Source organism: Seriola dumerili, unplaced genomic scaffold (assembly GCF_002260705.1).
Source record: "Seriola dumerili isolate Sdu_G_001 unplaced genomic scaffold, Sdu_1.0 BDQW01000409.1, whole genome shotgun sequence".
Taxonomy (NCBI): Eukaryota; Metazoa; Chordata; class Actinopteri; order Carangiformes; family Carangidae; genus Seriola; species Seriola dumerili.
The window spans coordinates 1,355,735-1,378,102 of NW_019174664.1; the positions used below are offsets into that span (position 1 = coordinate 1,355,735).

General features: G+C 42.3%; 1 protein-coding gene across 1 annotated transcript in view; it reads right to left on the bottom strand.

The window, feature by feature from the left end:
• Positions 1 to 2,968: 2,968 nt before the first annotated feature.
• ephb2 (EPH receptor B2) overlaps positions 2,969 to 22,368 on the bottom strand; it is a 150,515-nt gene continuing 131,115 nt past the window's right edge. Inside the window, exons 6-16 of the mRNA XM_022761370.1 lie at positions 19,046 to 19,170; positions 17,499 to 17,661; positions 15,669 to 15,777; positions 14,026 to 14,093; positions 12,302 to 12,424; positions 11,912 to 12,159; positions 7,673 to 7,888; positions 7,109 to 7,258; positions 5,170 to 5,363; positions 4,172 to 4,327; positions 2,969 to 3,077 (exon numbers count right to left, since the gene is read on the bottom strand). Coding sequence (XP_022617091.1) covers positions 2,969 to 3,077; positions 4,172 to 4,327; positions 5,170 to 5,363; positions 7,109 to 7,258; positions 7,673 to 7,888; positions 11,912 to 12,159; positions 12,302 to 12,424; positions 14,026 to 14,093; positions 15,669 to 15,777; positions 17,499 to 17,661; positions 19,046 to 19,170 — 1,661 coding nt within the window. The remainder of the gene's footprint in view (positions 3,078 to 4,171; positions 4,328 to 5,169; positions 5,364 to 7,108; positions 7,259 to 7,672; positions 7,889 to 11,911; positions 12,160 to 12,301; positions 12,425 to 14,025; positions 14,094 to 15,668; positions 15,778 to 17,498; positions 17,662 to 19,045; positions 19,171 to 22,368) is intronic.

A 22,368-nucleotide genomic window follows, 5' to 3' on the forward strand; every position in this document is an offset into this window, starting at 1 on the left:
TAGGTCACAGCATCACTTTTCAGTCGCTTCTCAGCTGTGACTAACAGCTCATGATTCTCCTCCTCCAGTTTCATATGTTATAAAAGCTTCCAGGGAAATATTCGTTGTGATGTGTTTCACTGCAGATAAAAATAACAAAAAAGAGGATTATAGAGCATAAAGAGAATAAAAAAATCCCTCCACCCCTCACCTTGAATTCTCTGGGCATAAAGGGATAATGACAGGTAGGATGAAAAGGGTGCAGCAACTGAGGTTTCTCACTTTCGTTAACCAGGGCTTTGGTGCTAAAGCTGTCTGTAGTGACACCACAAAAACTCAGGTCAGGATCAGAGGATTTGGTACACGCCAACATGGAAGCATTGTCCAGTCAGGAGGAATCTCTCTTTTTTCTCCACATAGTGGCATGCAGCATCAGGACGAGACAAGACACAACTGCCCCACTGATGAGTGTCAGCTCGCCTGCTGCTGTTGATGCTTTTAAACTCACCAAGACGAAACCAGACAACTGCTGAAAGCCAATTGTGAGGAGATCAGTGGGAGCGGCAGACAGGTGGCCGACAGGCATGTATGTGATCAAGGAGAGAGGGAGAGAGGGAATCAGTGCCTGGACAGAGCGGCTGTGATCGGGGTGGGACGGGCCCCCGCTGTGACTGGACACATCTGACCGATGGCTCACAGCTGGACGTCCATGTCTGGCTGTCAGGTCTCAGAGCGGAGCCCCAGTAGGCGCTTTGCCATGCTGATATCATTTGCTGGCTGTATACATGAACCCCCCGCCTGATTCCACCATCTCAGGGGAATCGCTGCATTGCTACGAACCCCCCCCCCCCCATATCCCTTACACCAGGTTGGCGACGACAACACAAACAATAATTGCTCTGTACTCATAAGACAGTATTGTTCACAGGAAACCATACAATAAATGCATATACTGTCTAGAAAATGAAATCAAAACCTGTTACAGGGAGAAACTGTTTATCTACATGGTTTTGTGCACCAACATGAATCGTGTTCCAAAAATAAATTCAAAGCATTCATGGAGGATCCAGAGTGTTTGTTGGAGTCAAACAGGAGACTCAGTGCAGAAAAAAAAGTCTAAAAGTAATAATAATAACAATTCAATAATATCCATACAGAAATTGCAATAATATAACACATTGCATTTTTTTTGTTTTTAATTCAACAAACGCCTGATTGTAAAACCTATTCGTGACTCTGTGTGTGTGTGTGTGTGTGTGTGTGTGTGTGTGTGTGTGTATGTGTGTATGTGTGTGTGTGTGTGTGTGTGCATGCGTGTGTGTGTGTGTCAAATAACCATGTGCGGTATAGAAACTTTAATCCTTTAAACATAAAAATTGTCTTTTCAAAAGGAAAGCTGGAAGAAGAAGAAACGCTGAATATAATGCAGCCACATTATACTCTGTAAAGTGTGTCAAATCCAAGCTCTTACCAAACAGAGTTCTAGTAATTGCAGCAAATCAAAGCACTGTGAAATTAACCACTCACTCAGCATGCTATCAAACACAGAGTCCCGGCGCTACAGGAGCGGCGTGGTGTCCGTGTGCAACGTTGTGCACGTATCCACAGACGGCGCTGGAGATGAACAACATGAGGGAGGATGCTATAACGGGACATAGTGTATGTAAGTGGAGTCGGATGTAAACTGGTTTTGTGTGTGTGTGTGATTGTGCGTGTGTGTGTGGCTCTATGTAGGAGGTTTGCTGTTCTTTTTTCTTTTTTTTTTTTTCTCACAAAACGAGAGGACAGAAACTGATGGTGGACAACAAAATAAATCCTCCCTGTCGTCAGTTGTTCTGCTCCTCAACTGATCAATTACAACGTCTCTGAGTCGTCATGTTATGGCAGGTCAAGTGCATCTGATATGTACAGTACAGGATCATGACTGGGGTGCAAAAAAGGGAAGAGTTCTATTTGGCAGGCTGTGAATATTTCACCGTGAAGGAAAAAAACAAACAAACTTGTCATTTTTGTCTATAGTGAGAGGAAGCATGGCGTGAGGGAATCTTCATCACAAAATTTCACACAATATAGAAAATTACTTGCAATGAGAAAAAAAAAAAAAAAGGAGTTTTTTTCTTTTTCTTGAGTGTTGGTTTCACCGTGTGAATTGTCAGTCTGAATGAATCAGTCTATGCCAAACGTTGTCCTTTTCATGTTTTTTTTTGTTGTTTTTTTATATTTATTTTCTCTCCTGGGGAAACAGCTGGAAGTGCACGTCGGGTCCCTCAGTCTCCTCTGCAGTTTGCCTTTCAGAAGGCCACAGAGAGCTCTGTTTCCTCATGATGTCCAAAAATTTAAACGACAAAGATAATATCCACACCTTGTTGAGGATGTCCTTGTTTCCTCAACTCTTCCTTGTTTTCTTTTTTTTTTTTTCTTTTTTTTTTTGCCCTTTTAAAGGGTAGCTTTCCTACTCAGTTCTTCTAGTGTACAACCTTATATCATCTATAAATTTAGATAAACTCCTTGCCTTTTCTCAGTTTTTCTCTTTTTTTTTCTTTAAAAAAATCTTTACAAAATTATCAGAACAAACAAACCAAAACAATAAATGTTCAACATCAAATGAAAATTGGTGGAAGATTGAAAAATGTGTTGCTGGTCGCTTCTAACCTCCCATGTTCCTGGCTCCAGAGAGGTGGATTGGCTGTCGGCCCTCTGATGCCTCATCACATGGATTTTTTTTTGTTTTCCACAGCTCTCCACAGATAACCCCAAGCATGGAGAGAGAGTCAGGGTGAGGGGATGAGAGGAGGAGAGAGGGAAGTGGAGAGGGGAACGGGGGATGAATGGTTGTCTGGTGGGAAGACCAGACACACTGTCACGCGAAAAAAAAAACAAAAAAAAAAAAACAAAACAAAAAAAAAAACTTCCACTCCATCCTCCGCACCCAGAGCACCCGCATCCCAACCGCCTTTTTCTTTTCCCCCCTCTGCTCCGCTCGGAAGGGTCAAACCTCCACCGACTGGATCTGGTTCATCTGTGCCCGCATCATCTGGACGCTGTTGAGGATCTTCTTTTGATGGCCTGCTAACGTCACACCAACCCTCAGGATGTCGCTGTGATGAGAGACAGAAGCAGATGTCAGACTGATGTTACCGCACACTATAAACAGTCTCTCCTATCTATCTATCAGTCTATCTATTTTTCTATCAGGAGAAAAACAACTTCACACAACAGAATGAAAACAAAACAATATAAGGATAACATAACAGCTTGAGGACTGACAGGAAGACCAGAAGAAAACAGCAGACATAATACATTGTCATTTTGCCGAGAAACAGCTGCGCGATCATCCATCTTTGAGCCCAGAACGCTCATATAATCAGAGAAAAATGTTTGAATGCCAGTTCAGTGTGTTTTCTGTTACTGAAAAACTTCCTGACTGATGTGGTGAAACTCCACCCGTCTCATACTGCCAAAACAAACGCTACAAATGACAAATTCGCAACATCTCTTTTTTCCCCAAATCGATCACAGACACAACATTCATTGCAGAGGTCGTGTGTCATATTGAAATGGCCAAAATAAATGGAACCTTCCACTTTGTACCAAGTCAGTGGCATCAGCTTGTTTGTTGGGCAGTTTCTTATCCCATGACAACGAATTGCCTCTCGCCCGATGCTGAATCTCAACAGTGATCACTCTTATTGGATTACACATCACCATCTGTTTTGTACAAAGAATTGAAGCTCGGCATCTCCGCGGGTTCATCTCCGGCTTGGGATAGTGTTATCCGTAGACAGGAAATGGCTTTTATATGTTTCTCCACAGGTGGCATTCTTAACCCCGATTGCATCTTGGTGTTTTGTGATGATTTTTCTCCCTGTATCTTAGCTAACCAACAACATATTCCCATGTTTCCTCTCGATACTTTAAGTGAGGTCAGAGAGAGGCCTGCTGAACACATGGCGGAGAACAAAGGGCACCATTATAGCTTCTAGCTATTGTGCCCACTGTTCAGCCTTGCAACTGCAATAATACGATCTGCTAATTACATGCAGAGCAGCTAATGTCTTTTATAACGGGGCCAGAGGCAGAGTCTGGTGCTCGTTCAGGTTTCAAGAATACAAGAGACGCAGCGAATCCGTCTCTTGCAATCGTTTCCCTTACGAGTATCAGACCCAGAACAGCAGGAATCATCGGCACTTACTCCATGGTCATCTGGGACACCACATCAAATGTAGAAAAGTCAGCACTGGCAAAGTTGTCTTTGTATTGGCCCATCTTTATGGCATCCAGCCACTCGTCCACAGTGCTGAAGCTGGAGAAGTCAGGGATGCTGCGGTCCAGCAGAGGGAGATGAACACTGAGGGGGGCACAAGCAGAAGCCATTAAGTAAGTAGAGTAATGGTAATACAAAGTGGCAGGTCTAACATCATAGTCACTCCAGACCACCTGCATATGATTCAAACATTAATTATTACATTATATTTTCAAAAGACTAGACAGAACTTAGAGAATCCCACCATGAACCAATATTTTCCAAACTGATTTTTCATAAAGTATATTTTCCAAATGAAGTGATAGGCTTCAGGGAGCCAATACATCCACTCAGCGTCTGTGGAAAATCTGGCCCTCGGTCCTGCACCCCACCACAAATGAAAGTACAGACGGGGATAATGGAAATCAGCAAACCCTGGCTCTCAAAGGAAACTAACACCCAGAGCAGAAATGCTTCAAAATGTTTTGTTTTGAAAATTGCACAACTGCTTCAATCCAGGATTCGCCTGAAGCTTTCGTGGGAAGGATTTGATCTATCAAACCAAAAGGCTTTAATTTACATAACCGCTCGGCGCCAGGAGAAACAAGAGACACTATGTTCGGCAAAAGTGAACTGTGCCACGGATGGCACTGTTGCAGGAGCATGACTTTCCTGTTAGGAAGGGGAAAGCCTTTACATTGGGAGAGACTCAGACGCTTTATATTGTTCTAGATCTTATCCACATCAATGTGAAATGATGCTAAAACCAACAGGCCTGTCTTGTGGGATGCTTTCAGAGACACACATGCAGACACCACACAGCTAGTGAAGGACAGAGCAAGGAAAAGAGAAGAAAATACATTTAACACATACATCATGACTACGAGTGTTAACGACAATGTAAATCTCATAAATACAGTTTGATCAACAGCCTTCCCGACACTCACCCTGAAGATAACGGAGTCATGGCCTTTAGCGTGTTGGGATTGCGGATCATCTTGTCCAGGTTGTTGACGATCTGGCTGAACTTGGGCCGGTTGTTGCGGTCTTTCTGCCAGCAGTCCAGCATGAGCTGGTGAAGCGCACTGGGACAGTCCATGGGTGGGGGCAGTCGGTAGTCCTGCTCTATGGCATTGATGACCTGCAGGGGGAGACAGAGATCTCTAAGGGTTGCTACAAGGCTCTACAAAGAGGAGGTGGATTGATGGAGGAAAGGGGAGTGTGCAATCCAGTGGTGGAAGAAGGACTCACATCCTTTAGTTAAGTAAAAATACCAATAAAACAGTGTAAAAAAAAAAAAATAGGTAAGTAAGTAAACATTCTGCATTCAAAATCCTGGGTTTTGTAATTTGTAATTTTCTCTAAGCTTTGTGTGAAATGCTGAATATTTTTATTCAAGTGGAACCATATGAAGTGCTTTACTCTATGATGGACCTGCTATCAGCCCTAATGCTGCTTTGTAAGGGGTCACAAACTGAAAGGATTGGGAACCACTGGTTCAATCTTTGACAGTTCATCACATTTTTTATGTAAAATCTTAATCTCAAAAGTTAGTTGTAGCAGTATCTGCCACATAAATGTAATGGAACAAAAAACACAAAATGTCCCTCTGAATTTTAGTGGAGATGAAGTAAAGTAGCATAAAAATGTAAACACCCAAGTAAAGCACCTCAAAACTGGACTTAGGTACGGTACTTGAGGAAATGTACTGAATTACTTTCCACCACTAATACGATCCAACTGGAAAACATCCTCTCAAACTGTATAAATGTCACAAGTATATAAAACATATTTCATACTAGAGTTGTTGGATAATACCCCCAATTTACAGTAAATGACGTTCACAACAGTCTTGTCTAACATGACGTAACTGTCGGGACCGATGCCCTCTCTTCTGATGAACACATAACAACAGCATCTGTGCTTCTCACTGTGGTGAAAACAACTGTTAAATAGTATAAAGTATTACATAAATACATACAGATGTATAAACACACATATCTGTGCACCAATCACCTTATTACTTCTGCATGAGAAGAGTTGTTAAACACCCGTTGTAGGTCACTAGGAACATAAACCTTATTCCACTAAGTTCACATTTCCACTTGCATTCTGCCAGCGGTGACCTCATGTCTGGCCTTTACAAAGTATTTAATGCTCTCTCTCCAGAAAGCCACCTTAAAGATATCTCTGACTTGGACCAGTGATGTTGTTGGTCGGGGGGCAAACAGAGGTGGTGCACAGTTAACAGAGTGGAACAACCCGGAGGACACTTGTGACGAGGACGCACAATCCCCTGCTCATTACCAGGGCCATTAAAGGAGCTCCATTCAGACCCAGATTAATCTCATTCATGAGACCTCCAAACGAGGACCCCGATGGAGCAGAAACACTATCTGAAGCTGCTAATAAGATAACCGTTAAGGTCCTCAGTCCCTCTTAGCACATTAGTGTTCTCACTTTCAATTTGAAACTATTTTCATTATCTCTCTCCCTATAATTTGCTCTCTCCTCCGCTACCCAGAGGGAGATAGGAAATGGAGGCTCCAGTCAAGAGCAGAAATTGTCCATTGAGCACCGCCGTGCATTTCAAATGATCTGATTATGTCTCTGTGGTGAAAGTGGGGGAATTTTAATATAAAGCCCATGTGAAAAACCCGCTGTTTAGCAAAGGGAACGCAGATACAATCACCAAATGCATCTCTGAGGAGTGTGAGGCGTTAATGAAATATATGTATGTATAAAACGCGAAACGTCTTCCACAGACAAATACAAGTCCAGTTGCCTTCGATTTAATTTAAGAGAGAGATGTATGTATTGAGGCATCATCTTAAAAAATGTTTGCAGCAAGTTTTAAAAATGACTATAGGCAAGTAAAATACATACATCTTGATTGGTCATGTCCCAGTAAGGCCTCTCTCCGTAGGACATGACTTCCCACATTACGATCCCGTAGCTCCACACATCACTAGCAGAGGTGAACTTCCTGTACTGGATAGCTTCGGGTGCAGTCCATCGGATAGGAATCTTCCCACCCTGCGAACACAAAGGGCACAACCTCAGCGGGGGAAAGCAAGACCGGAACCCGACCGTCACAGTGTCCTGCCTCCGGAGAGAGACACCGTTCAAGGGCAGCTACGCTGACGGTAATCCAAACTGGGAGGTGGATATAACAAAACCCCCTGGGAGTAAAGTATGGTACGTGAACTACTGGAGAAGGAGGAAGGGGAGAACAGGTGAAAGGGTGATGGTTGTCTGAATGGGGAGAGCAGCGACGGAGTGCACTGTACTGTGAATGAGATTATCAATAAATAGTTTCGGACAAGTTTTCAATCACAAGATAATATTTATCAAACGTATTTCAAAACCTCATATTCTGACCCAGCTTCAGTGAGTTTGTGTGTCACATTTTATGTAGCGAGAGGAAAGTAATATTTGAACGTTTCTTACCAAAGCACTAGTGTAGGTAGGGTCCGACGTATCATCCTCCAGGAAGCGCGAGAGACCGAAGTCCGACACCTTGCAGACGAGGTTGCTGTTGACCAGGATATTTCGGGCGGCAAGGTCACGGTGCACGTAGTTCATGTCAGCGAGGTACTTCATGCCTGAGGCGATGCCGCGCAGCATACCAACAAGCTGGATCACAGTAAACTGGCCGTCGTTTTGCTGTAAAAATGACATTGTGTTAGAATACGTTATTGCATGGATACTAGTAATTCTGGGTGACCTCACAATATGTGGATTCAGTCAGGACGTCAGGGTGAATTTCAATATTCTACTTTCAGTCGTGACAGTGAACCCGAGTGCCCTGTCAAAGGTGGAACTTTTTTTTTTTTGTTGTTGTTGTTTAGTAACAACCTTGCCCTGCCTTGCCTTGGCCTTCTTTTCCTGACAGTATTCCACTACATCTTAGTAAGTTCACTGCTTTGTGTCAAGATGCAGTAAAGACTGAAGCGCTAAAAGCCGAGGGGCTTTATGTAATATCAAAAACAGCTTTTTGTTTCGCTCAATAAAATTAATGTTACGGTTATTTTCTCTCTTGTAATGATTCTTTTAGAACTCATCATCCACGCACCCCATGTTAACAAATAGCGTCATTAATATTACAAATTGATTCACATTTAAATTATAATTCTTTTATTTTGACAGATCTACTCAGAATCCAACCTGTATGTGGCTAATGTTATGTTAAAAAGTTATGTCTGAGTATTCGTTTCTCTGAAGAGGCCCTGCAGGATTCCGACAGCAAGGTTTGGGTTGGGCTCGACTGGCCTAGGCCGGGCTGGGCAGGGCTAAGCTGGGACTGGCTGCCTGTCTACAGCTGTTCCCCTCCACGGTTTTGGTGAGGGCTTTACCCCATGCATGGGGAGCGTCTGGAGCAGTGGTGCAGCTGTGCCTCCAACTGCGCACACCTGCACTCTCCCCCACCACCCACCACGACGCCTGGAGAACAGAAAGATTCCAGAGAATGGATCATGGGAGCTCGGGGCTTGGTGTGGACAGACGGAGGGGCTAAGAGAGGGGATTGGAAGGGCAGGCGAGCGGGGCCCCGAGCACAGCCGTATTAACAGTCTGCATGACCGCTCCACTAGCCTATTTCTCTTTCAAACATTTTGCTGCTCATTAGCCGAGCGCATGCTTCTCCTCACGTCAAGCTGCTCCTCCTCGTGTACCACAGCAATTAAGCAGAATGCATTATTCATGAAACCTTTCTCACAAATACACGTTGCCACCTAATCTGAGTGCTGTGTTTGCATATACTTTAATTGGAAAGATTCCTCTAAAGTCTTTGGGGTCAGGTTAGCCTGAAGAAAATAACCGCAAATTTGTAAGAAATGTGTGAACCAGGGTCTTGTGTGATTTATATGAAAACAAGGTTTTATGTCAAAAACCAACTTTCTCTTTACTTCTCCTCTTTACTTTTTCTCAGCTTATGTTGGATGCAGATAAGAGCCCAGCTCTGATCAATCTATCCTCCCTGTTCCCGCTCTCTCTTCCCTGCAGGTTTTTCTGCAGGAGGCAGCAGGGGAGACAATCCTTCAGCAGGCAGCTCACTACAGACTGCAGAGACCATTTTAAACAACCACCCACCAATCACCTCAGAGAAGGCACAATCCATGTTCAGAGGCTTTGACACTGTCAGTTGCTGTTGTCATAAACTGTCACCGTGAGGTGCTGCAGAGGTTCCCTGTTGTTTTGAATACAATGTGCTGTCAAATATGTTTAGTAAACATCTACATATACACAAACACCCTTCACTGCGAGATCAAATTCCAAAAAGAGCTGCTGCTTTGTGTCTCTGAGGTCGGAGGCAGAATGCAAATAAAGGCTCTGAACAGCAGTCTGCTGAAAGGAGCTTGCATGTGAGTTTCTTGAGGATGGTTTTGATGCAGTCTTTGCAGTCGGAGGCTTAAACTGACTATCAGGGAGCTTTTAAACTGGTGGAAATAGTTAAAAGAGGTGTTTTCAATTCAATATTGTTGTTGAATGCTGCAAGTGCAGTAATTTACATGGAATTAAAGGGGTTTTAGCAATTGTACACATAATTTACTGTCTATACTACACATCTGTTTCCACAAAACAACAGAATAACATGTTTTTTGTTGTTTTTTTCCCTTATGTCTGGAGAACATGATCTCTGCAGCACCACAATGATTCATTCATGGTCTGTTGTGACACATTTTGGCTTTATCAAAAAATTGCAGCTTCTGCAATTTGGACCTTGCACTTGGCCATATTGCGATTTCAATGATATTTTGATTAATTGTTCAGCCCTACTAAAATACACCTTTTTTGGCAAAGCTCATACATCCACAATTTCCATAAATCACACTCCCTTTTGTGCTTGATCCAAAAATGCAAAGAGAGCGACTAGTTTGGCTGTGAGCATACAAAAGAGCACCAGAAAATGTTGTTTTTATTTCACTAACATCCTAAGACAGATGGTGAAGAACTGATATGACATCTCATCTCATAGCCAGCTTCATTTTTAAAATTCTGACATCTCATTTTAAGTCTTGCAAAGTATTTGAATTATTTATGCTGGTCGTAAATGGGGGTAGCATGGCCAGTTCTCTGTAATATCCTCCTCTGGTTAGATTATGAAAATTAAAAATCCCATGAACTTGTGAGAGCTGCATATTTCTTGTCAGAGAGTCAGGGGGGGAAAAAAATAAGTGTGCAATTCCTTCATGCACCCACAGACAGTACTGCATAAACAGCAGTGGATCAAGTGTGGAGTGAATACAAAACAAAACCCAGGGAAACATCAAAGAGAAACATACATTCTGGACTCTGACTTGCAAGACCTTGGTATTTGTTGCTTCATTGTAAAGACTGACAGAGAAAATATAAAAGAGAAAGATAGTCTGGGTGCACAGATAGTCTGTGAGTGTTAATTGTGAAGCATGATTGCCCGGAGATGAGAACACCTCTCAGAACCAGTGATTGACACTATTCTAACAGGACAGATTCTGAGACTAATAATATTTACTTGAAGATTACAGCGCATGAGTGAATAAACCGTGTCAAATTACCAGACTAATATGTGTGCACATGCAAGGGAATGTGTGGCGTTTATATGCAACAAGGATTTGAATCCTTGTTTGCAAGGTGTCTGAATAACCTAAGTTAAGTAATCCTAGGGTTGAATGATTAATCGTTTTTATATAAAGATTTGACAGAGTGCAACTGTCAAATAGCAAGAGCCACAATTTCAAACTGACATAATTAAGGGTATTATAATATAATCTGTAGGAAGTGAGAGGTGAAGTTTAAACTGACAACTGTTTATTTCACCAGCTATAATGACAACTCACTGCCGGTGGTAAATTTGCTCAGCTGTAGTTAATTAATGCTAATTCTGTTGAGTTGATGAAACAACTAAAAAGAACAATAACATTCTCTTTGCAGGGCAGGGGTGATTGCCTCACGTCAGTCTTTGACAGGCAGTTGGCAGGTAGCTCAGCAGTTGTTGATTGTAACAGACACTGGTGGATGGAGATGTCAGAAACTCCTCTTTTAACATCATCATATTATGTTTTAGGCTTGTCATAATGAAACCCCACGAATTGAGACCTGCAGGAATCAAAGCCGGTCAAGCAACTTGTCTGTGAAACTAACATTAACGGTAGTTCAGGAAGTTAAACTGCAAAGCTGTCCGCAGTTTCATTAGCTGCCGTCAGTCTGGTATCAAACATTGTCTGGTTGACTTAGCATTTTTTCATTATTACCATACGGCCAACTGTGCTACTGTTATCCTTGAATACAACCCCACTTTTGCATTTCATGATTATATCTCATTATTATTGTGGAATGACAATCATAGTTGTATAATTTCTTCTATATTTTCTATATCTTGTATAATTTCTTAATAGATGAGAGTTAAATTAGTGTGTTTCTCTATAGAGCACTGGGCAGGTTCACTGGACTAAAAATAAGAGTTCTGGGAGGACAGACAAATGACTTCATGTACAATATTAGATTGTAATGAAGAAACAAAATAAGTTTGTGATTACACTCGGTATAATCATATCTACTATATGGACCACCAATACAGGCCTGTAATTTAATTTGTAGAAAACAAATGAAATCCTACTCGCAGTATCTAAAAATCTATTTTCGTCAAATCACTCTGTTCTAAGTGAGACACAGAAAGAACACAAATAATACAGAAATCTGCTTTCTTACTCTGAGGAAGGAGTCCAGAGATCCATTCTCCATGAACTCGGTGATGATCATCACAGGACTGCTCTTGGTGACCACGCCCTCCAGGTGAATGACGTTAGGATGGTCAAACTGCCCCATGATGCTGGCCTCACTCAGAAAGTCCCGCCTTTGCTTCTCTGTGTAGCCAGACTTGAGAGTTTTTATGGCCACAAACATTTCCCTTTTACCTGGGAGCTTTAGGTTACCACTGCACACCTCCCCAAACTCTCCTGTGAAGAGGTAAAATGGGGGGGGGGGTAAAGTCAAAGTAAGCAGCTTTCCTGCACCCATTTGTATTTAGAAATCAAGTAACAATTGAGCTATTTAACAGCGTGGTATTCAATCCACGTTTCAGTCAGATTTTTCCATTACCTGCACCAATGACCTGTTCAATCTTCACGCAGGATATATCAATCTCCTTGGCAAACTCCCTCACAGCCTCATTGGGGTCCTCATATGTGAACGGATCAATATATATCTTCATTCCTGGAGTCACTTGGAAAAAGGGAAGGAACAGCTATAATATTTGATTCTTGTGGTCATGCTTACAGCCCTACAGGCTGGACAGTCAAATGCATTCAGGCACATTAACAATCAATTCACCTTGCATTCACACATTCCAGAGCAATTATGTGATTTCTTGTTTGACATCCAGCCAATGAAGGTTAGAAAAATGGAGGAGGTAGTGTAGTTACAAATGGTGGTTGTGACTGGTGCGTCGTGGCTACTGTGTATAGCTATTCAGCCAGCAAGGACAAGGAACCTCCGGTCCTCTTAGATGTGATAAGGTGGGTTAATATATATATCATCTCCTGTGAGTCACAGTGCCATTAACACTCAGGAGAGAAACCGGGGCCCTATATCAGCATCGCTCAGCTCCACTCCAAGAAATAAATTGGCTCTCCTAAGCCCTGATGCCAGGTAAATTGGCTTAAGGTGGCCTTTAAGTGTTCAGGGACTTAAGTGTCCCGAGTTTTAAATCCGATTATTCGGCTCTCACCTCCACATCAGGCCTGAGGCTATTTGAATGGATACTGAACTCATGCCTAGGCTGCTGCAGAGCTAGAAGAGCAGGCACACCGCCTCAAAACCTGGCACACTACTACTGAAGAAACATGCCGCAGAGATGAACAGATGGAGAGGATCTTACCAGGCAAACCTCCCCCCCATCCCCTTTACTAAAACCTGACAATCTCTCCCCAAGCTGAAGCACTGTTCAACAGACCACCCTCCCGTGATGGCAAAGACCACCAGAAAACAGGGGCAGAAGCCTGAACTGTGACTGGTGTGAGGACAGGATGCACACAGGACTCATTGGCTTCTGCTGTTAATAGCTTCACTCGATCACCAACTGGACTTTTTCCTCACAGCGTCATCGGATTGTATTGAGAACGCATTTACATTTATTAACAGAAAAAAGGATGAAGCTGTGTGGTAATTACAGAATTAAATAAACAAATTAAGATGGGGGTTATAAACTTGAGATGGAAAGAGAGCTGCGTTTTTCCAATCAGGCAGGAGAAAGACGGATTAGCCGTGGTGAAATTACTTCTGAAACTGCTCTTTCTCACCAGATTCATTTCTACATTATTGTCATTTAAGCTATATGGTTCTGTACTGTATGAAGAAAGAAAATCATTGAGAAATCCCATTCATTCACCAAGTCTTTTTAATTTTTTAACAATGGCGAATGACTCATGTGGCATTAGCATGCTAATGTGAGTGAGAACTGACCTATTTCCACCACAATGGATTAAGTTAACAATGAAATGTAATGATGCACAAAACACACACTCGAATACTGGTTTTGATGTGGTTAAATCCAGGCTCCAAGTGAGCAGAGTCAAACAACAGGCAGGATTACTCGTAAGTGGGGGACGGGCAAATGAAGCTGTGCTGTGCTGGTCCGTAGCCAAGGACACCAGCATGCAAGGTGGTAGCCATGGAGACAGGTGTGTGAGGCAGCGGAGGGCTGAATGATAGCCATGGAGATGACTGTGTGAGATGGTAGTCATGGAGACAGGTGTGCTGCTTGCTTGGTGCTGAGGGGAGAACCAGCGTTAAAGGCAGGCGGAGAGGAGTGGTGGGTTACTCACTGTGGCCGCTGGTGTAGTGCTGCAGTTTGTCTGTGTATTCTGAATCAGCCCTGTCGAAGCCACGCCTCCTGGGGGAAAGACAAAGAACTCTAGCTCTGGTTCAAAGACAGGGAGCGGGGAGAGGCAGAGATACAGATCAAACACCCCCAGGTTTACCTACACTGAAGATACCACCAACGAAGATCACATGGAGCGAGCCGAGACTTTGTAGGCAGAGAAGCGTTTGACTTTTTGCTACACTGGAAAAGGGGAGCGAGCCGTGCAGTCATATTACACAAAAATGTCTTTGTTTTCCTTTGTGGTGCACTCCAGTGTGGCCGCTACATGAACTGTTTCAACATTATGAGTTCATCTACAATAAGGAGGAGTTAATTCTTTGAAACCGTTCATAGTTGGACACGTGAGTTATGTGATGCATTGTGGGATAGTTGATAACATCACAAAAGGGATAGCAAAGAAGAACAACGAGACAACATTGGTGAGGGAGAGTTTTGAACTGGACACTAGAATAATTAAAGCAATTATCTATTAGACAGGATGTCTTCATCATGAACGAGAAAAAAATGATCACATATCAAGTAAGCGATCAGCCCAATCAATACCTGGCTCATACAGACTTCATTAAGCAGATTGGATATCAGCCAGGTGTAACCCATCCACATTAAATACAGCTTCTTTGTCAACGTCATTATAAAGTGCACTGTTTGTGCTGCAATGCCACAACAGGCCCTGCCCTCACGTTACCTTACATTAGATTGAACCTAAAGAAATTTCATACATAAAAAATAAACTGAATCAAAATCATACCACTAACCAGAATCATATACTATGTATGTGAAATTTATTGCAATATTAAACAGAGAATTGATATACAGTACATTCCTTTATTACTTTTATCTCAAAACAAATTTGTATGACATTGGCTGTATGAGACAAGGCAAAAATCATTACAAATTTTCCATATTTTACTTTTTCAATGTAATGTAAAGCTTTACCATACTATGTTTTCTGACTTTATTATAACATCGTGCTGCTGACCAGTTTCAATTGGCAAAGACACATCAAAATACTTTTTTAAGTTGTGTGATAGGGCCACTACAGTGTATTAGAACCTTTTTTTTTTATCTAATTGACTGTCTGATCATCCTCAAAATTATCAATCACACAGCTTCTCATTTTGTTCTGGTGTTGTTCCCAAACTATCCCACAAAGCAGCACACAACCAATGACGTTAACCCATCATAATCCAAGATGGCTGCATACTATACGCAAAATAGTCTGTCTACTATTCACGACTACATCGAACTGCTACGTGAGCTACACTTTTAATATGAGTGGCCTTAGCAGGAACTGAAACCTTAAATATTTGACACCCACTGTGTACTGTGAACTTTGATAGCAATATTGTGCATTATATATTATTTCTTCAGCTGAAAGACTGGAATTTATTAAGGGTTAATCTTTGTACTCAGATGGTTTTATCTGTACAACTTATATTTAAGTCGTCAGACCTCATGCAAGCTTACTGAATAGAAAGACAACAACTAAAAAGGAAAAGTGCCCACTTTATGAGCTTCTGCAGATGTTCTACTGGCAATGAATTTACAGGCAGTTTCATGAAGACTGCCACAGGACTGACTCACCGGTTACAGACGATGATGATGACGACCACAGCAATGAGGAAAACCAAGCCCGCGGCTGCCGATCCAATGATGAGAGGGAGCTTCTCCTGAATGCTGGTGTTGTATTCCGCTATAGAAAGAAGGAACACATATATAAACATAGTGCTATGCACTTACACACACTCACACTCACACTCACACACACGCAGAGTCACATGCTGAAACATATGGGTAAGCATCTGAGCCACTGCATATGGAGGGAGCAATGGGTGACAGACAGACATACGGCTGGGTGAACCAATGAGCATCTTGGCATCTTGACTGGCTGCATGGACCATTTTCCAAAGCACAGTGAATGTGCCGCGGATATGGACAAATCATCTGGCAGAAAGTGTGTGAAGTGAGGAGAGAGAGCATGTTTGGGTGCGACCCAGACCGATCAGGCAGCCAAGAGCAGGAATGCAGCTACTGAATGGGCACACAGAGGCAGAGCCAGATCCTTCTCTCGAGCACTGCAAATGACACACAACTTCACAGTTTTAGCCAGACACACGGTAAAGTGACCTCCCCAGGGTTTTACCTGCGTCTGGAAAACATACATACTGAATTTTACACGGTAGACCCCATCTTGGTAACACTTTAACCCTACTTATTCAGCAGAAGTTTAAGCACTGTATAAACATTTAATAAGTGGTTTGGAATACAGCATAACGTAATTACAACTGTGTTATTATGTCATCAGTCATTATTTAGTTTTACACAAGCCTCCAGTAACAGGTGCACACAGTAGGAGTTGTCGAATACTTGTTGACAAACTACATTATACTGTGTTAAAAATCTTTTTTTTTTTTTTTTTAAAAAACGTGCTTATAAATGCTGAATGCGGAGCTCATTAGGGAAATCCTTGATGTCACTCAGCTGAGAACTGCTGATGTGTTATGCACCTTTATATTTGTATTTCAAATAACCCTAAAGTTTACACTTTCTGCTCGCTTTTCCCTTCACTTTTGATTACCAGAAGCATTTCCAGAGCTGTACCCATCACAAAGTGTGGTTACAGTGTTTACTTTATGGTAATCAGTGTCTTCTTGCAGCAGAAAACACAACTTTTCAGTGTATAGGGACATAAAATCTAGGTAAACTTTCAGTTTGAACTGATCTTCCTTTGTTTTTCTTTTTTTTTTTCTCAAAAGAAAGGATGTTTTTCGGTGAAAAACTGAAGACAGTGAGCCTTACATATCCTCAGTTTACTCAATATTTACAGTTATGAGTCAGTTCGATGCATCTGCACTGCTGGGATCGGTGCGTGTGGCAGCATCAGGGATGTTTGTGTGAGAGTTCAGGCTAATGATGGCCCTGGGCACAGCAGGCTGAAGGAAATGAGATGTTCAGAGGGGAAAACCCAGGCCTTGGCTCTAACATTAACCTACATGACTGATGTTTACTGAATGTTCCTTCTTCTCTGAGTCGTGTCATTGTACAAAGATAAGAAAACTTCGACCTCATCCTCGATTTAAAGGCTTATGGTGGCTATGGGTTTGAATGGAGATTTGTGCACCGCACAGAAGAGGGAATTGTTGAAGGTTTAAACCAGAATAATGGAATAATTATAGGAGCATAATTTGAGGGATGTTTCCAAATACTGAAAGAGACATGAAAATAAAGATGTGATTTCAAGCCACACTAATCCGATTTTGGAGTACTTGTATTGTTTACTCCACAACATCATTCCCTTTCATTGCCGCAGCTGTCTGTCTGAATCCATACTATACTACATGGTGTGTCGATAGGCCACGCATGAGAGGTGATAACAGCTTTGCGTGCTATGGTGAACATCGACTGAATTCTCACCCTCGGTCATGGTCTGGAAGTACAGTTTGCCACTGTAGCGTCCAAACCCGGCCACGGTGCGCGCCCGGACCTGGAACACGTAGATGCTTCCTGGCTTGAGGCCACGGATGACCACTGTGTTGGTCTGGCTCCTGATAGTGGTGGAGTTATATTCTGATTGGTCCTAAGAGAAGAAGAACAGCATGTTCAATTTGTGCACATAAGTAATTACAGTCCAATTGCAAAGGCTAACAATTATGAAAGGCCACATAAAAAAATTACATACTAGGTTAAGATCTAGAACAAATGATACAACAGTGTCAGTGAGGACAGTGCTGACATTCAGGATGGTGGTTTTGAGACCCGAAAATGAACTCAACACAAGTTCAGAATGTGATTTGTTTTCTACTTTTAATGAGAATATTATTAACAGAATAAATGAAGTATGATCAGCAGCTATTTATAGGCAAATGATATTGTGACTAAGCACAAAATGCCCCAAACAGCATGTACAGTTAAAACATTATACTCAAACCTTGCCTTCTTTTTAATCCTACTGTACCTGAAGTGTCGGGAGCAGAAATGATACAGAAAAAAAACAGCAATCTCTACTCATCTCTACACTTATTTTTTACTACAGTAACCACAATAGAACTAATCTGAATAATTTGTTACCACAAAAAGCATAATGTTTGATAAAGCAGCGCAGCTCAAAGAGGCAGACATCCACCAGCTGCAGTAAAGAAGGTACATTTGGTGGCAGTTTCAGGTCAGGCGGCTTTTCTGAGTCGTGCCTTCTGATGATCAGAGCTGTGCCTCACTGCCATACTCCTCTCCAGAAGGCTGACAGGTCTGAGAACAGAGACTGAGACTCTTTTAGCTGCTCTCTTCAACCCACTGCTCAGCGCAGACTTCTGAGAAACAGCAGGGGCCGGGACAATTGTTTTGACAGGCCTCTCCAGCAGTGTCAGTAAAGGGAATTATATTCAAAAGTGGAACGGCTCAGCGTGTGGATGAAAGCTCAACAAATGCTGCATTTGCATATATGTGCGGGAGCACACGTGTACCTATGTGTGCGATTGGGTCTGCACCTCTCTGAATGGCTGTGTGCGTTTAAGTGATCAGTGCGCCTGAATCGATGCACGTTTTTGACTGCGAGTTTTCTTGTGAGAAAGTATGCTGATTCGGAGGAGCTTGCCCCTTGAATACTATTTTTACAGCCGTCAGCACACCATTGTTTCAACCGCAAGTCTCTGCGCATCAATCCCCAGGGTCCCCTCTGCAGAGCCGAGCGTGGTTTCCTTTCCCAGTGACTGACCGTGATTGTAATTGAAAGGGAATGAGCATAAGTTCTAAGCAATGTTCAGAAGCTCCATCTACATGCCTCCTAGGATGTGCTGTTATGCAAATGAGCGTGAGGAGATATTGTGAATTTAAATGTGCAACTAAACAAAGGAGTCAGTTTTTGCCACGAGCTCGTGGTTTATTTAGCTGCTAAGGGAGAAAAGGAAATGGAACTGATGTTTGTATGTATTAGTGAAAGCTTGATGTCACTGCATCAATGGTACCTTTTCATAATATTGTAGTTCATAGTCCAGGATGACTCCATTGGGCTGGTCAGGCTGGGACCAGGAGAGGGTGATGCTGTCCACTGAACGACTGACCTGGTGCATTATAGATACAGTGGATGGAGCTGTGAAGAGACGAGAGACAGTGTGTTAAGGATGAGGCAAATAACTCGCCAGCAGCTCCACAGTCACACACAGAGAACTTTATAGCATCTTTAATCCCACAGCCAAACACCGGGTTCTACAAAGGTGTAAGACGTAATGCCATAAAATTTATGTAATATACTGCAGTCTCCTTTTAGAGAGTCTCACGGCTGTGCACGCGCTGCAGGTTGGCAAGTCACAACACAGACTCAACCACATAAGCAGCCCCACGGGACTTCCCAACATCAACTGTGATTTTCATGTGATTAACAGGCGCTTGTCACACTGCTGATAACAGCTTCTGCAAATAATTCACTTTCAAATCACAGCAGAGCACCACATATTACATGTATGAAGTGCATTCTGCCGGCCACATAAACTAAACAAACAAAAAAGCGCGACATCACAAGAGCCACAAAAATGGTACACAAGCTTCTATGTCCTCTAACACTGTAATTGAATTTACTTCATGCATATTTCCTTGTAAATAACAGCTTAAACCATAGCAGTGGTTTTCCATTGGTCAAAGTGCATGTTTTTTTTAAAATTCATTTGAATTAAATTTTGTTGGATTATTAGGCAAACACAAGAATTACTTCACTCGTCGTCACTCATCATGGACTTTTTCTTTTGTTTTGAAAACTAAGTTAACAATGTTTTAAGGTTGGAGAGGCAAGTGGTCTTGGTCAGCAGCTACTGGTGAACAGCTACTGGTGAACAGCCACCTTTTTCAATGCAACAAACTGACGAATTAACGGTCAAATATTTTCAGCTTGTGTGCCTTCTATATTGGTATCAGTAAGATACTTTTTGACAGTTTATTATTAACATCTGAAGTTCGCAGCATCCTAAACTACACCATTAGCCTCTTTCCAGCAACGGCAGTCAAACAGACTGATAATGCAACTTCACAAAATGATGGATTACCTGACCAATCAAGTTTTAAGTCTCTGCAGTTGGATTTTTAAAGTACATTGAGACAAACCAGTCTCTTTCTAAAAACAAATTATATGCATTGGAGACTTTGTCAGCTGTAATGTGGAGTATACATTATTTATAGAATATTCAAACCCTTTAATCTTACTAAGCCATTCAGTCCCAAAAATTAGCTTGTTGTAGCTTGTTTTTTTGTTCTTTTTGTGAAACACTTGGCAACAATATTCCATGACTGATGATGATGTTGGTTCTGCCTATTCTTAAAACTGTGTCAAATTACTCAAGATTTTTTATTTATTTTTCTTTCGCATCGGAACAAGTGAAATAATTTCACCCCCACTGCTGAATTCTATTCACGCACTTTCAAGCAAACACAATGTTGAAACTCAGTGGTAGACTTGTCACATCATGGGTGGCCTCTTGCATAGCCCAGTGACCTACAACTTTGTACATTCTTTTTAGCACAACCAGAAGGTCAGGGGAGGGAGGGGTGGGGGTGTGATCACCTCAAGTCCTCCAACAACCATTAAGATTAGTTCAGGGTGCTGTTGGGTTAGTGTAAAGCTAAGAGAAGCCTCTGTGTGTTTGAAAGGGTAGGGGTGGGTTGGAGAGTCAGGGAAGGAGGGGTGCCGGGTAAGATTTATGGACACCAAGCCCCACGCTCATCCCCCTACAGGCCCGTGCTGCACACACACGCAGCCCTCAGCCAGCAGCTCAGTGGCTCCCCTGAGTCCCGGCAATAAAGACAGAAGTCTCTCCACCGGCACGCGTTCTCTATGGAAAATCCACCGACTGGAAAACTACAAGTGCCACGCCTCTATAATCTTAGAGGCTGCATGTGTGTGGTTTTTACGTCTCCTACATAACTTATCTATTTACCTGCAGTTCATGTAAAGAAATGCTCAGCATGTGATTATCAGGTAAGACACGTCTTTGCGGATACTGTCTTGAGGCAGGGCAGAAAATATAGTGCGTAAGTGACCACTGTGACTTAGAGCCTATGATAAAAAGTCCCTTTTATAACCTTACTCGTTCTCATCAGCTAATCAGCTAAGCCTCGCGTGCCCTCTGACCCAAACAGAAGCATCCATCTGAGGCTACAAATTATGATGTCTCATATAAACTGTGATGGTCAAGGGGCTGAGTATGTCCTCATGTGCTGCTGCCAGCAGATAATAAATAGATGTTCTGTATTTCATCTCAGCAAAGCACTTACACCGTGATGGCCTGTGACTCTGCAGCGCACATACATCATGCCTCTTTCCTGGAGCCGGAGGTACAATAATGTATACAGTACCCAGTCAGGACACCGGTCTCAGGAATCTCCTCCATCTCACTGCACTCACTAGTTTGTTTGCAGTCACAAGACGACAGCCTAATAAGGCAAACAGTTACTCTAAGGGGAACTCACGAGTATCCCATTACGGATGTACATATATTCAAGACTGCCACATGGCCCTTTCCTGCATAGCATTTCCATTAAACACACAGCACAGCCATGCCTAGTAACCTGATACAGGGTCAGAGAAACAAAGGCAGCTCATGTATTCATGTACAGAGGATGGACACATGCCAACATGAAAAAGCTGTTGGAGGAGAACACTGTGGTTTTCTTCCGCTATAGGACAACTTCCAGACAGCGGGGTGGCAGCCGCCACGTCTGGGGCTCGAAAAGCTGATAAGGGAGCGGCGTGACAGAAAACAAACGGAGGTTGAATTAAAGGAAGACCTGACTTATAGCGCCAAGGTAAAAAACTAAGTGTTGAAACATTTGGCTAGTAGAGCAAATAGCAGTCCAGCTGTGTTGCGTATTTCAAGTTAATTCAGTACACGCATTTTGAGCTAAGCTGACGTTCCACCAATTGACTGTGGAATGTGGTGGTATGCCAAGTCGACGTTTCATTGCAGGAAGGCCTACAGCACTGATCCACATATGAAAACCATTTTCGTACATCTAATTTATGTACTCCAAATCTACAAGTCTCCATTGTACTCCAAATCTTCCAGTGTACCTAGATTTTTTTTTCCCCCTACAACTTAATCTATAATTTAAAGGGTTGAGTAAATATTTGGTTTTCATCGTGTCAACATCATTCACTGAGTTATGCCACTAAATACATGTTTTAGTTGTTTCAAGTCATTTTCTTTGTTGTTACAATAATTATTTTTAAATCATGTGGATTGCACCCCATTTAAGACGATTAGAAATTAAAAACAAAGATGTAAGAAAGTTTCCCAGTCTT